This window comes from Phaethon aethereus, assembly GCF_964289735.1.
Source record: "Phaethon aethereus genome assembly, chromosome: 32".
NCBI classification, from domain to species: Eukaryota; Metazoa; Chordata; class Aves; order Phaethontiformes; family Phaethontidae; genus Phaethon; species Phaethon aethereus.
The window spans coordinates 702,120-716,835 of record NC_138608.1 but is presented as its reverse complement, the minus strand read 5'-3'; the positions used below and the strand labels follow the sequence as shown (position 1 = coordinate 716,835).

The 14,716-nt window shown below is 71.2% G+C and overlaps 2 protein-coding genes across 2 annotated transcripts; both read right to left on the bottom strand.

The window, feature by feature from the left end:
* Positions 1-2,375: 2,375 nt before the first annotated feature.
* On the bottom strand, positions 2,376-5,517 carry ICAM1 (intercellular adhesion molecule 1; the record flags this gene model as incomplete). Its single annotated transcript, XM_082012166.1, has 7 exons — positions 2,376-2,599; positions 2,690-2,932; positions 3,029-3,304; positions 3,439-3,705; positions 3,793-4,110; positions 4,192-4,464; positions 5,466-5,517. 7 exons carry the CDS (start codon positions 5,515-5,517, stop codon positions 2,376-2,378), a joined length of 1,653 nt encoding a protein of 550 aa, XP_081868292.1.
* A 5,975-nt stretch (positions 5,518-11,492) lies between these two features.
* On the bottom strand, positions 11,493-14,249 carry MRPL4 (mitochondrial ribosomal protein L4; the record flags this gene model as incomplete). Its single annotated transcript, XM_082012175.1, has 9 exons — positions 11,493-11,671; positions 11,787-11,857; positions 11,972-12,081; positions 12,179-12,285; positions 12,378-12,495; positions 13,111-13,162; positions 13,268-13,439; positions 14,043-14,091; positions 14,181-14,249. The coding sequence occupies 9 exons, from the start codon at positions 14,247-14,249 to the stop codon at positions 11,526-11,528; spliced, it is 894 nt and encodes a 297-aa protein (XP_081868301.1). The 3' UTR covers positions 11,493-11,525.
* Between the last annotated feature and the right edge of the window lie 467 nt (positions 14,250-14,716).

Here is a 14,716-nt window from a genome sequence, read left to right as displayed (position 1 = left end):
AGCTCTGCCAGATCCAGCACCCGGCTCACCCGGAGCTCTACCGGATCCGGCACTCGGCTCAACCCGAGCTCTGCCAGATCCAGCACCCGGCTCAACCGGGGCTCTGCCGGATCCAGCACCCAGCTCACCCGGAGCTCTGCCGGATCCAGCACCTGAGCTCTGCCAGATCCGGCACCCGGCTGACCCCAATCTCTGCCGGATCCGGCACCCGGCTGACCCCGAGCTCTGCCAGATCCAGCACCTGGCTGACCCTGAGCTCTGCCGGATCCGGCACCCGGCTGACCCCGAGCTCTGCCGGATCCGGCACCCGGCTCACCCCAAGCTCTGCCAGATCCAGCACCTGGCTGACCCCAAGCTCTGCTGGATCCGGCACCCGGCTCAACCCGAGCTCTGCCGGATCGGGTCCCCCCCTCCCCCCAACACCTCCCCGCCAGGACCAGGCGCAGCCCCGGCTCCAGCCCCGTTTGCCCCATCCCGTCGCTCCCCAAGGAGCGGGGGTTCCCCGGCTCCGGCGCATCCCTGCCCGCGTCCCCCATCCCCGGTCCCCAGGCACCGGCAAAGCCCCGCGGGGGGACCCGAGCAGCCCTTACCGTAAGCCAGCACCCTGAAAGCCACCACCTTCCTCTCCCCGGCGCAGGAGAAGTAGCAGAAGACGTCGGAGAGGGGCTCGGTGATGTTGCGGAGCCGGACGCTCAACCAGCCCGGCCCCCGGCCCACCCACTCCTTGCTGAGGGAGGTCTCCAGCCCCCCGCGCGCCCCGGCCTCGGGGCAGCTGCTGGAGCAGTTCAGCAGCAGCGTCCCGCCGTAGCCCACCGCCGCGGCGGAGCCTTCCAGCCTCACCTCGAAGGCGCTGCCGGGTGCTCCTGGAGTGGGACGGCCGGGGGGCGGTGGGGTGAACTGGGAGCAGGGGATGCGCTGGGGAGGTGGGTTGGGGTGAACTGGGACACACGGGATGAACTGGGAGGTGGGTCGGGGTGAACTGGGAGGCAGGGGACGCACTGGGGAGGTGGGTTGGGGTGAACTGGGACACACGGGATGAACTGGGAGGTGGGTCGGGGTGAACTGGGACGCACGGGATGAGCTGGGGAGGTGGGTCGGGGTGAACTGGGACACACGGGATGAACTGGGAGGTGGGTCGGGGTGAACTGGGACGCACGGGACAAGCTGGGGAGGTGGGTCGGGGTGAACTGGGAGCAGGGGACAAGCTGGGGCAGTGGGTCGGGGTGAACTGGGACACACGGGATGAACTGGGAGGTGGGTCGGGGTGAACTGGGACACACGGGACAAGCTGGGGAGGTGGGTCGGGGTGAACTGGGAGCAGGGGACGAGCTGGGGCGGTGGGTCGGGATGTGGGGGGGACGAGCTGAGCCACGCGGGACGTCCCCGGCCGGCTCGGGGCGCAGGGGGACGAGCCAGGACCCCGGCACTCACCGCACAGAGCCAGGAGCAGCGCGGCGAGGGACCGGGCTGGGAGGCTGCGCCGGGGCGTCGGGGAGCCGCGGGGACGGGAGCGGGAGCCCATCACCCCGGCACGGGGCACTGGGTGCTGGCGGAGGGCACCCGGCTCAGGGGCACCGTCCCTTGCCGCGACGGCCGCTCTCCACCCTTCCTCTCCGCCCCAGCAGCCCCCCAGCTCCATCCCGGCCCCACCGTCCCCGGCTGCACCACCGGTGCCAGCAGCCGGTGGGCAAATGGCGGCACGAGGAAGGAAGTGGGGTTTGGGTCCCGCGGCGCATGCTCGGCGCGACCGCGGCCACCAAGGGCTCGGGGTACCGGAAACCCCCCGGGGTTCAGTTATCCCCATCCCCAACCAAAACCCCGGCGGGTCGCGGCGCTGCTGCCGACAGCCTTTATTGGTGCAACACGTCGCAACGGCATCTTCCAGCCTCTCCAGCAGCTGCATCGCCCTCTGCTCCGGCTCCTCGCCCTCCCGCCACCGCCCAAATCCCGGGATTCAGCCCGGATGCTCCCCCCGGGACATCAAGACCCCCACCCCGGTGTCACGGCGGGAGGAGACTGTGGCCGCCCCAAAGCCTTCGGGTCTCCCAAGGGATAAAGTTCGGAGAGAAAAGGAGCATCTCCACGACGGGGGAGAGGTCGGCGCCTCACCCCCTCCGGCATCCCACACGGCGTGCCGGCCCGGCGTGTCCCCGTCTGGGAGCTGTCACCTCCCTGCGGCAACAGCAGCCGCCGGCGCCATCTCACCGTGGCGTCCACCATCCCGCCGCGGCTCCCGCCCGGTCCCCAGTGTCACCGGCACATCGGCAGGAGGGAGCCAGCGGCCGCGGCGCTCAGCCCTTGCCAGGACGCTTGCCCGTGGGCAGGGGAGCAGGAGTGGGCAGGGGGCTGCCGACCTCTCCGCCGCCTCTGCCCGGCTATGGTTGAGGCTCCCGCGCCGAACCGTTGAGAGCGGCCGCCTCCTCTGAGCCTGCCGGCGGCCGCGGCCGCTCCATCTCCAGCTGCTTCTGCCGCTGCCGCAGCCGGTACTGCCGGATTTTCTTCTTGCGGTAGTAAATGCCGTAGCCCACCGCGCCGGCGAGCAGGGCGGCCGCCAGCAGCGCCGGCAGCAGCGCCAGGAGCACCACGTCGGGGTCGTGGTCTGCCGGAGAGCGGGGACGGGTGGTCAGTGGTGCTGAGCCTGCACCTTCCCCCTGAGACCCCCCAGGACCCCCCTGAGACCCCCACTCACAGTGCACCCACACGGTGACGGTCCGGACGGCTGTACCCAGCGGGTTGGTGGCCCGGCAGCGGTAGGTGCCGGCGTGGGCGCGGGTGACGGGGTGCGGCACCCCGGCGGGGAAGGGCTTGCCGTCCTTGGCGCACTCCAGGTGGGGCGGGGGGTTGCCCCGTGCCCAGCAGCGCAGGGTCTCATCCTGCCCCTCCGTCCAGTTCTGGCTGGGGGGGCAGCTCCCGGCGTCCATGCGGGGTTCGGCTGTGGGAAGAGCCGGGACAGGGACAAGAAATTCATTCCCGTCTGGAAATCCCCCCTTCAGCATCCCGGGACGGAGCCCGGCTGCGCGGCTCTCACCGGTGACGGTGAGCCAGACGGGCGCGCTCCTCTTCGGGGCTTTGCCGCTGGCGGGTAGCTCGGCATCACAGCTCAGCTCCAGCCCGTCGTCTTCCTCGCGTGCCGTCATGACGAAGGGCAGCGGGGACAGTCCCCACCCCACCAGGACACGGTGGCCGGCGCGGATCTGCAACCGGAGCTCGGTGGAGTGGCCGGGTGGCAAAGCGCAGAACCCGGTCACCACCGTGCCGGCTGCCGGGATGGCGGTGCTGACGTTCAGCCACGGCGAGGGGAAACCTGCAGGTGACGGAGACAACGCCGGGGTGGGCCGGTGCTGCCGTGACGTGAAACCGCTCGCCCCTTCCCGGCGCAGCACGGCGGGGCCGCGCTACTGGCGGGTCTTTGCCGGCACCACCGCCGTCAGCACTCACGGTAGACGTGCACGGTCGACTCCTTCCGCCGCTCCACGGGTCCCACCCTCACGGTGCAAACCAGCCCGAAGTCCCCCGGCCAGCTGTGGGCCACCTCGGCGGTGGCCCGGCGCCCGTCCTGGCTGACGGAGAGGGGCAGGGTCTGGTTGGTGAGTGCCAGCTCAAACCGCGCCACCGGGAAGACGTCACCGACGGTGCAGCTGGCATTCACCGCCTCACCGATCTCCAGGTAGATGTGAGGCTCCAGCTCGGGATCCTCCGGGAATTCTGCCAGCGGAGAGAAACACCCCGGGATGAGCCGGTTGCCGCAACCATGGCAGAGCAAACGGCAGGAAGATGCCGGCACTGGCTTACCGTAGACGGTCAGCGCCTGTGGGTCGGAGGTGGTGTTGAACCGGGGGCCGAAGGGCACGAGGTCGAGCAGCGCCTGGCAGGTGACGCGCTGCCCGTCGTCCCGGCGCCGTGCCGTCAGCCGGTGGGTCACCCGCACCGCCGCCGGCTCGTCCTGGCCGTGCTGCTCGAAGGTTTCGGTGTGCAGCATCTCGCCGCCCAGCCGCAGGATCACCGTCAGGTTCCGGATCGGTGCGACGCCGGCCACGTGGCACGCCAGCTCGTGGCTCTCACCCACTGCCAGCGGCGGTACCGGCTCCAGCACCGCCGGCTCCGGCACACCTGGGGGAGAGACGCAGCGTGACGGGGATGACCCCGGTTTGCCGGGATGGGCAGGGACCCCCTCGCCCCACGGTGCCTTACGGTAGACGACGAGTTTGGTGGTCACCAGCTTCCTCTCCTGGCCGCAGCTGTAGAAGCAGAGGACGCTGGAGTTCCACTCGGTGACGTTGAGCAGCTCCACCACCGTCTCCCCCGGCGCCTCTGTCACCAGCTCCTTCCGAATCGGCGTCTCCACGTTGCCAGATGCTTTGGGATGCCGGCACGTTGTCTTCAACTTCAACCGGACCGACCCGCCGTGTTCCACCACCGGCACCGCCGGCTCCACCAACAACTCGAAGGAGGCTCCCAGCCGCCCTGCCAGGAGAACCCAGGGGTTTGGGGGGCGGTTTCGGTGGTCGAGGGGACCCCCGGGCTCGTCCCCATCCCCGGCATGGCAGGGGGGGAAACCGGCCAGCCACGGCAAGCGGGGAGAAGCCGCAGCGCTGCCGAGCTTCCCCTTCGGCTGCAGGAAGTGGCCGGCTTCGCTGGTGGGCAGGATCCGTCCCCCCCATCCAGCTGGAAGCCTTCAGCCAGAAATCCAGTGACGAGGCGGGGGGGATGCCAAGACCCAAATCTGCCCCTCGGGGACGGCAGCAGCTGTGCCCAGCCGGTGCCCGCTGCATCCCACGCTCCCTGCCAGCCCCACGTGCCGGTGCTTTCCCGGCAAAGCAGCCGCTGCCGAGCCCACCGGGCTGCGGAGGAAGCCCCCTGCGGTGAATCAGCACCGGCACCCTTGGGTGGGGGATTCCCCGGGAGCGGCTGCGAGGTTTCTTTCCTTCTGGTGCGGGGAAAAGTCCTTCACTTTCCCGGAATAACCGCCGGCAGGAAGAGAACAACAAAAAATTCCCGCTGCGATCCAGGGATTTCGCAAGGACAAACACGACCGCGCTCCCTGCTCGCTCCCCGCTCGCTTCCCGGGCTCTCCCACGCGATCCGCCGCAGAGGCAACGGCTTTGGGAAGAGGGGATGGATCCCGGACCCCCATCCCGGGCGCCCCACCAGCTGACGCCGACACCGCAGCGGCACGCCTGCGCTCACACGGTGCCTCGATGGGGACACACGTCCCCCCCGCCGTGACACGCTCGTGTGACACACTCATAGTGACAAGGTCACACTGACATGCTCGCGCTCACATCAGCAGGCTCGCACCGGCACGCTCGCCACGACGCCGGGGACACGCTTGCCATGACACGCTCGCACCCGCGCGCTTGTGCCGACACGCTCACGCCAGCCTTGCCCCTCTGTGCCGGGGACAGACCCAGGGGGGTCCCTGGGTCCCCGCCACCCCCAGCCCGGTGTCCCCCGTGTCCGCTCACCTGTGATGACACCCAGGGCGCACAGGGCCAGCGGCAGCACCGTGGGGTGCATGGTGCGGCTGGGTGCTGGGGTGGGCACTGGCACCGGTGGGCTCAGTTCGCTGGGAGCACTGGGATGTGTCCGGTCGGGCTCTCCGGGACCAGTCGGTTTGGGGTCTCTCTGGGATGGGTCCGGTCAGGTGCTCGGTGCGCACAGGGAAGGGTCAGTTCAGGGTCTCTGGGAGCACTGGGAAGGGTCCGGTCGGGCTCTCCGGGATGGATCAGTGCAGCCTCTCTGGGAACACCGGGATCAGTCGATTCAGGGTCTCCGGGATGGATCCGGTTGGGCTCCCCGGGATCAGTCGGTTCAGGGTCTCTGGGAACAGCGGGATCAGTCGGTTCAGGGTCTCCAGGATCGGGCCAGTCGGGGTCTCCGGGAACACCAGGATCGGTGGGTTCAGGGTCTCCGGAATGGGTCCAGTTGGGCTTCCCGGGAGCACCGGGTCGCGCCGGGGTCCCCGGGTCGGGGTCTCGGTGTGCACCGCACTGTCCCTCGGTCCGCCGGTCGGTCGGTCGGTCCCGCCCGGGGCGGCGCTTTATGAGCGCGGCGCCAGCCCGGCCCCTCCCGGTCCCCGGGGAATTCCGCCGCGGCGCAGCGGGGACTTCGGCGGCGGGTTTCCCCCGGGCAGCGGCGACCCCGGGGGCTGGGGCTGCAGGGGCTGCCCGGGGGGCTCCTGCCCCACTGCGCTCCTGCCCCGGGAGGAGGCAGTTCTCCTGCCCCACTGCTGTCCTGCCCCACTGCCCTCCTGCCCCGGGATGGGGCAGTTCTCCTGCCCCACTGCTGTCCTGCCCCACTGCCCTCCTGCCCCGGGATGGGGCAGTTCTCCTGCCCCACTGCTGTCCTGCCCCACTGCCCTCCTGCCCCGGGATGGGGCAGTTCTCCTGCCCCACTGCTGTCCTGCCCCACTGCCCTCCTGCCCCGGGATGGGGCAGTTCTCCTGCCCCACTGCCGTCCTGCCCCACTGCCCTCCTGCCCCGGGATGGGGCAGTTCTCCTGCCCCACTGCCCTCCTGCCCCACTGCCCTCCTGCCCCGGGATGGGGCAGTTCTCCTGCCCCACTGCTGTCCTGCCCCACTGCCCTCCTGCCCCGGGATGGGGCAGTTCTCCTGCCCCACTGCTGTCCTGCCCCACTGCCCTCCTGCCCCGGGATGGGGCAGTTCTCCTGCCCCACTGCCCTCCTGCCCCACTGCCCTCCTGCCCCGGGATGGGGCAGTTCTCCTGCCCCACTGCCCTCCTGCCCCACTGCCCTCCTGCCCCAGAGCCGCAGCCACTTGGCCCCACAGGGGTCCCTCCAGCCCGTGGTGCCACAAGGGTCCCCACGGCCGAGCCCCCAAGCCACGGTGGCTGCCGCGGGGTCAGGGTGCCACCAGCCCGGAGAGAAGGGGACCGGGGGTCCCATCCCGCACCCCCAGACCGGGGGGTGCTCAGCATTACGCACCCAAGCCGCGATTTCCCACCACCCCCGGCACATGACCCGGGGCGGGTTAAGGCCGGGGCTGCGGTGTCAGCCGGGTGACTTCATCCCGAACGCGCGGGGAGGATGAGCCGAGCGCGCCGAAACGCCCGGCTTCCTCTTTTCTTTTTTTTTTTTGACACGAGGGAATTTTTTGGCTGGGGGGGGCAGTGGACGGACCCCGGGGGTGCCCACGCGGCCCCGTGGTCTCTGCCAACCGACAGGCAGAGCCGGGGCGCCGGCGGTTTGGCTTGGCAACCCTCCACCCCAACCCCTTGGCACGGCGTGGGCCCCTGGCTTCCGGTGTTTTCTTTTCCCGACGCAGCCAGACAATAGTCCGGAGGGTGCTGGAAGCTCTGGTTGTGCCACCGAGCCCCGGCGCCCTCCTTCTCGCCGCCGGCACGCCGCCGCCCCGGCTCCAGCGCTGCAGGGGGGAGGAAAGTCCGGCACAGCTTCTCATGGCCACCAGGTTTCACTTCTGCAGCCGGCAGCAAACCCACACGCCTCGATGGGAACCGTGCCGGGGCGGTGAACTTCCTCCCCCGGAGCCGTCACCAGAACGCCACAACCTGGAGTCCACGTCCCCACCGTGGCCGGTGATGGCTCCCACGGTGTCCCCCAGCCATGCCCCCCTCCCAACAGCCGCGCCGCCACCACTCCCCGTCCTGGGCTGGTTTAGGAGCCAGCGTGCCGGCAGTGCCGGGAACGCCGGGCGGCCTTGGTCTGGCTGCCAGCAGGAACCCCTTATCTCGCCGCTGACCTTCCCCAGCCCCGGTACTCGCCGGGGGTTGGAGGCCACGGCGCTCGCCGGGGTGGGCAAAGGGCATTTCCCACCCCCCAGCTCAGCGCGGGGGGGCTGTGGGGTGGGGGTCAGGACACGGGGGGGTGTGGGATGGATGGGGGGCCGGGGGGCAGAGTGGCAGGGACCTGGGGGTCGGTGGGACGCCGGCGGTGGGAGCGGCGTGGCTACGTGGCATGGGGACGGTTCCTGCCGCAGCTGCCAGCGCCGAGCCGGAGGGACACAGCCCTGGGGCAGGATACGGCCCCTGGGTGGGGCGTGACCCCCCCCCCCCGGGCAGGATACGGCCCCCGGTGCCGGCCACGGCCACGCGCCAGCGTCCCCTCTCGGCATGGAGGCAGCTCCTGGCAGGAATGGGCACTTGAGCCTTTTCCTCGCGCATCCGGCTGCCGCGGGGCCCGGCCAGGGGCTGCCCCGGCCTCCCCCCACCCTGTCGGCACGTGGCGCGGCCACGCGCGCCCTCGGTCCCGGCCGCGGCGCGCGCCGCCGTTTCCTCACGGCCTCGCTGCGGCTCTGCCCAGCCCCGGTTCCCCGTGCCCAGGGACGGATCCTGCCCCTGCTCCGGTGGCCAGCCGCCCGGCCCCGGCATACCAGCAGTGCCAGCCAGCGTTGGCACGCTCGCCGCGTGCTGTAGGCTCCATGGCACGCTCGCCGCAAGCTCCGAGCGCCGTTGCACGCTTGCTGCGCGCTCGAAGCCCCATCGCACACTCGCCGTGGGCCCAAAGCTCCACCGCACGCTCACTGCAGGCCACGGCCCCACGGCACGCTCGCCGCCGTCTCTAGGTTCCATCGCACGCTCGCCGCGAGCTCCAGGCCCCGGCGCAGGCACCGGCGAGGGGCCCGAGCCCGAAGGGGACGCAGGGGCTGGCAGGAGCCCAGCGGCAGCCCCAGCGTGGCCTCACGCCCTCCCCGTGTCCCTCAGCCCCGCCGCTAACGAAGGCGGCTCGTTAACGCTCAGCCACGTGAGTGCCAGGAAACGGCCGCGCTCCGGCCGTGCCCAGACCTGCGCAAGATTTTCCCTGCGGAGCCAACACGGTGCCAGGAGCCGGGACCGATGCCCGGAGCCGGTGCCTCGCCCTCCCTTCCCACGCACCACCCTCGCGTCTGCGCCGTGCCGGAGCCGGCAAAGCGGGAAAAGGTGGGAAAAATACACAGAGACACGGAGGAAAAATGGCTCTTCGCTCCCACGTACAGCCCGGCCAGGCAGGACTAGCTGGGCTGGGGACCCGTCCGACATCGGCTTCCAGCCTCGGGCGCGGTAAAACCACCAGGAGACGGCAAGAACAGCCAGTACGGTGACCACGGCCAAGGTCACGGCCACGGGGATCAGGGGGCTGCGGGAGGATCCTGCGGGGAGAGGACGGGGTGGAGCTGGGCACCGGGATGGGCACCGCCGGGAGATGCCGTCTCCGTCCCCTCCATCGCTTTACACGCGCTCCGGTGCCAAGCCCTCGCCGTGGCACCCCACCCTGGCGTGGGGCTGGGCGCCAGCGGGTGCCCCCGCGGGCACTGCTCACCTTGGAAGAGGAGGTCGACGCTGGCGGCGCCGGTGCCGTAGCGGTTCTCGGCCAGGCAGCGGTAGGCGCCGGCGTGCGCCCGTTGGGCGGCCGGGATGGCGACGGTGGTGCCGCCGTCCTGCAGCTCCAGGCTGGCGTTGGTGGGCAGCTCCCAGCGGAGCTGCGGCACGGGGTTCCCCTCCGCCCGGCACATCACCGTGAGGTTGTCGCCAGTGGCGAAGACGGTGCGCGGTGCCCACACCCGGACGTGGTGGGGGGCAGCTGCAGGCGGGGGGTGGCACCTAGAGCCTGGCTGGGTGCCCCCTCTCCTCCTCACCCCGATTCTGGAGACCCCCCCGACTGTGGGGCACCGAGGGCTCTCACTGTGCCACCGGTGCCGCCGGCATTTCCAGCCGCAAGGGGGTTTTTGACCCGGCCCCCCAGCTCAGCCCCGCCGTGTCCCCGACCCCAAACTCACCCCAGACCCACAGCACGGCCACGGTGCTGGCGTTGACCGTACGGCGCCCGAGCCGTAACGCGGCCTCGCACGTCACCTCCTGGCCGTGCTGCTCCGGCTGCGCCGTGAAACCCAACGCCACGGAGGGGCCTCGGCGGGCGCTGGCGGGGAGCCCCCCGCCCCGCAGCGTCAGGCGGAGGTTCGGGGGGTCGGGGGGGGGCACCCGGGCGGACGCATTGCAGGTGATGTGCGTCTCCTTGCCCGCCACTGTGTCACCCTCCAGGTAAATTTGGGGGGGCGAGAACCCTGCGGGGAAGGAGAAGGGGGGGGCAGAGGTGACCGGGAGGGTGCCGGCACCCCCCACGCCGCCACCCCCCGCTCCATGCCGCGGTCCTTACGGTAAGCACGGAGGGTGGTGGCGGCGATATCCCGCTGCTCCCCGAAAACGCCGAAGCACTGGAGCTCCAGGCTCCAGTCGGTGATGTTGGGGACGCTGAGGGACACCCAGCCGGGTCCCTGCGCCTCCCGCTTGGTGACGGAGACCTCCCAGCTCAGCCGGCTGTAGTTACGGCAAGAGCTGGTGCAATTGAGGAGGAGGGAGGTGCCGAACTCCACCGTCGGTTCCTCGGGGGAGATGGACACCCGGCAGGGAACAGGGTGCCCTGGGAGAGGGCACCCAGTTATGGCAGGACCTGGTTGGGGTCCCGGCCCTGGGTGTGACCCCCCAAAAAAGGCGCAGGCAGGGGATCCGGCGCCGTTAACCAAGTCCTGCCCAGGATGTGGGCAAACAAACAGCCACTTCTACGCCGGCAACCCCTGCTGGCAGCTGCGGGGTTGGGCCTGGCCCCACTGTACCCCCAAACCAGCACCGCAGTGGGGAGCTGGCACCGGCAACCCCCCTTGGGATCCCCCAACCCACCCTCTGCCCCTTCCACCACCTCACCGGCAGGGCCCACCACATGCCAGGACGCAACCGCAACGCCGGCGGGGCTCCGGTGTCACGGCCAAGCCTGGCAAAGCGGCCGGGGGGAACGCGTGCCCCCCACCCCGACTCACCCCCCGGCACGAGGAGGCAGAGCAAGGCCATCGCCCCCCAGCTGCGGCAGAGATCCATCGTCCGGCCCCGGCGAGCGCGGCGCTGCCGGCGGGCAGTGAGGGAAGCGTTGGCTCTTACCGCATTTCCTCCCTTTCCTCTGCAAGCGGCCCCCGCCTTCCCGCACCGGAGCCCTGGATGCCGGGGGGTGCCGAGGGGGGGCAGCAGCCAGGCCCACCCCCCTCCTGCCTCACCAGTGACACCCAGACACCCCGCCGTCCCCAGCCAAGGCCCGGTGAGAAAAGCTCCCACCGAAACGCTCACCGGCGAGGGCGGCTGGACCCCGGCGCGGTGCGGGGGGGCTGCAACTCTGCCCCTGGCAGGAGGGGGGGGTGGCCAGGCTTGTTGGGCCGGGGGGGTGGGCACAAACACCTCTGCCACGGTGGCCCCAAAAATCCCGGCCACCCACAGGCACCGAAACTCACCGGCAAATATGGGGGGGGCCACAAAGGGACTGCAAAGGGGGGGGGCCTGCAAAGGGACTGCTAACGTGGGGGGGCCGCAAAGGGACTGCTAACGTGGGGGGGCTGCAAAGGGACACGTAATATGGGGGGCACAAAGGGGAGTGGGAGCAGCACCACGCCCCCCCTGCACAAACAGCAGCAACAGCCGCGAGAAACCTCACTTTAATGGCCGCGGCAGAAATCCCCGCCCGAAGGGCTGGGGCCGAACCCTGCTGGGGGGGTCTCCCCGGCCCAGGGGGTCTCCCCCGGCCCGGGGGGGCTATGGGAAGTCGCTGTAGGGCATGGAGAAGGGGTAGAGTGCCGAGTAACGCGTGTCGTGCCACAGCAGCTTCTTCTCCAGGAAGGTGACGGTGTCCAGCGTGAGCACCAGCGTCTCGTGCTTCAGCATGCTGTGCACGTTGAGGCCTGCGGCAGCACGAGGAGGGGGGTTTAGTGGGGTCCCTGCCGGGGTTGGGGGGGTCCCTGCCGGGGTTGGGGGGGTCCCTGGGGACAGCAGCCACGGTCACCACGCAGCTCTCACCTAACGCCGGGATCAGATTGATGGTTTTCAAGCCGGCTGCCGCGGTGCCGATGTTCTCCGGCATCTCATTGCTGAAGTGGGTTGAAACGAGGGCTGGGGTGGGGGGCACACGGCACCCCCGGCAGCGTGCAGGCAGCCCTGCCCGTCCCTCGGGCTCCCCAGGTGCGCGCGCTGCCTGCACTCACACGTCGACGATGAGGACGGAGCGGCCCCAACGCCGGTACCGCGCCAGGTCCAGCAGATACTGGGGGTCGGCCGTGGGTATCTCCAGGCTGTCGACGATGTGGAGGTCATCCTGCGAGGTGGGGGGGGACACGCACATCACTGATGGGGGGGTGTCACCGCGTCCCCGATCCCCCTGGGACCCCCCCGAAACGTCGAGGACCTCGTACCTGCATCAGCTTCACCGTCAGTGCCACCTTCAGCCCCAGCACCCGCACCTTCATGGGCAGCATGTAGTAGTAGCTGGTGGGACCCCGCGGCCCGTGGGCGATGCCTCCTGCGAGGGGTCCCGGCTCAGTGACCCCCCTCAAGCCTGGTCGTAGCCCCCCCACCGCATCTGGGGGTCCCCCCAGGCCCGCAGCCACTCACCCCCGCGCCACAGGGGCGAGCGGATGCTGCCGTGCCGGGCCCGGCCCGACCCTTTCTGCCGCCACGGTTTCCTGCCGCCTCCCCGCACCTCCGCCCGCGTCTTCACCTTGGCGTAGCTCTGGGGGGGGCGTGACAGGGGGGCAGGCGGGGACGGGCCCCTCGTGAGCCCCCCGTCCCCTTCCCCGCGCCTGGTCCCGGCCGCCTCCTCTGCGGCAACAGGCTGCTGCCCTGCGACCCCCCTGCCCCTCTCTGCCCCCCCAGCCCCTCCTCTGCTGCCCCCGACTTGCTCTTCCCCTCCTCAGTCCTCCCCTTCCCCTCCCCAGACCCCCCTCTGCCCCTCCCCAGACCTCCCTTTCCCTTCTCCAGATCCCCCTTCTCCCCTCCCCAGACCCTCCCTCAGCCCCCCAGGACCTCCCCTTCCCATCCTCAGACCTCCTTTTCCTCCCTAAAACCTCCCCTCCATCCCCAAACCTCCCCTTCCCCCCCATACCCTCCTTCTCCTCCTGACCCCCCTTTCCCTTCCCCAGGCCCTCCCTCACCCCCCCATCTCCTCTCTCCCCGCTAGACCTTCCTTTCCCCTCTCCAGACCACCTTCCCCTCCCCTAAACCTCCATCTCCAGACCCCTCTTCCAGACCTCCCCTTCCCCTCCCCAAGTCCCCTCTCCTCCCCCAGCCCTCCTTCTGCCCCCCCAAATCCCTCCCTGCCCCCCCCCAACCCTCTCCCCACACTCACGATCCTCTTGAAATTCTTCTGCCACATCGCCACCATGTGCAGGATGTCGAGCCTGCGGGAGATGGGGGACGCTCAGCGAGGGGTCCCCCACGTGGGGAGCCCCACGCCCCCGCGGGCTCCCCCCCCACGCCCCAGCAGCCCCCCCAGCCAGCCCCACCTGGGCCTGACAGCAAAGACGTCGGGGTGGAGGTCGGTCAGGCCCCAGCGCTCGTCATCGTGGTGCCGCAGCGACTCCACCCAGGCCTGCACGGGGGAGCGGTGCGGGGGGACGGGGACGCTGCAGGCTCGCAGGACCGGGGACCGCGGCAGCGCCGGCAGCAGCAGCTTCTCTGGGGGATGGACAGACGGACATAAGGACAGCGGGGACCCTGACAGCTCCACCGAGCCACGGGGAATCTCCAGCCAGGGACAAGGAGGGGCCCGGACACCCCAACACCAGGGAGGTCGGTCCCCACGTTGTCCCCACACCCCTGATCCCATGGCCACCCGGTCCCTGATGTCCCCAGTCCCACAGCCACCCGGTCCCTGATGTCCCCACAGCTCTGACCTCATAGAAACCTGTCCCCATTGGCCTGACCGTGCTCATCTCCACCCCAGGGTGTCCCCAGCCCCACGGACACCCGGCCCCGATGTCCCCAGGGTGTCCCCAGCCCCACGGACACCCTGCCCCCATGTCCCCAGGGTGTCCCCAGCCCCACGGCCACCCGGCCCCGATGTCCCCAGGGTGTCCCCAGCCCCACGGACACCCTGCCCCCATGTCCCCAGGGTGTCCCCGCTGCCCTGACCCAGCCCATCCCCGTCCCTGATGTCCCCAGCGTCCCCAAGATGGCCCCAGCCTCACAGAGACCCCCGTCCCCGCTGTCCCCACCCCGGTCGCCCCAGCCGTTGCCCTCCGCCAGACCCCCCCCTCCCCGACATCCCCGTGGACCCACCGCTGCGGGGCTCAGGGGCCGCGGGGGGCCCGGTGGGGGCGGACGAGACCTGCGGGAGGGAGGCGGTGAGCGGGGCGGGGGGCGGCCTCCAGCCTCCACCCGCCCCCGACGCGGCCGCAGCCCCGGCCCGGTCCTCACCCCCGCGGCCCCGGCCCAGGCCCTGAGGGCGGCGGCGGCGGTAGCGCGGGCCCCCCCCGCACGGATCATGGCAGCAGCGCGCGGCCGGCCGGCGCGCGGCGATGACGTCTTCAGGGAGCGCGGCGCGACTTCCGGCGGAAGCGGAAGCGGGAGGGCGGGAGAGGAGGAGGCAGAAGGGGAAGGGGAGGAGGAAGAGGAGAGTGGGAAAGGAGCGGGAGGACGGGGCAGGCGGCGAGGGAGTGGGGCCTGGGCCGGGGCCTGGGCCTCCCCCAGTGCCCCCCGCTCCCCCCCCGTTACCCTCCGGTACAGCTCACCCAGAGCCCCCCGCCCAGTCACCCCCCCCACCCCCTACACCCCCCCCAGGGCCCTCCCGTGCCCCCCACCCCATCACCCCTCCCGCGGCGTGCGACCTGGCGCGGCCCCGCCGCGATGGGGACGTCCCACCGGGCAGAGCCCCCGTCGGGTGCCCGGCCGCGGGGGCTGGGGGCTCGGGGCCTGACCGAGGCGGTGCTGGTGCTGCCCCACACAGCACCGTG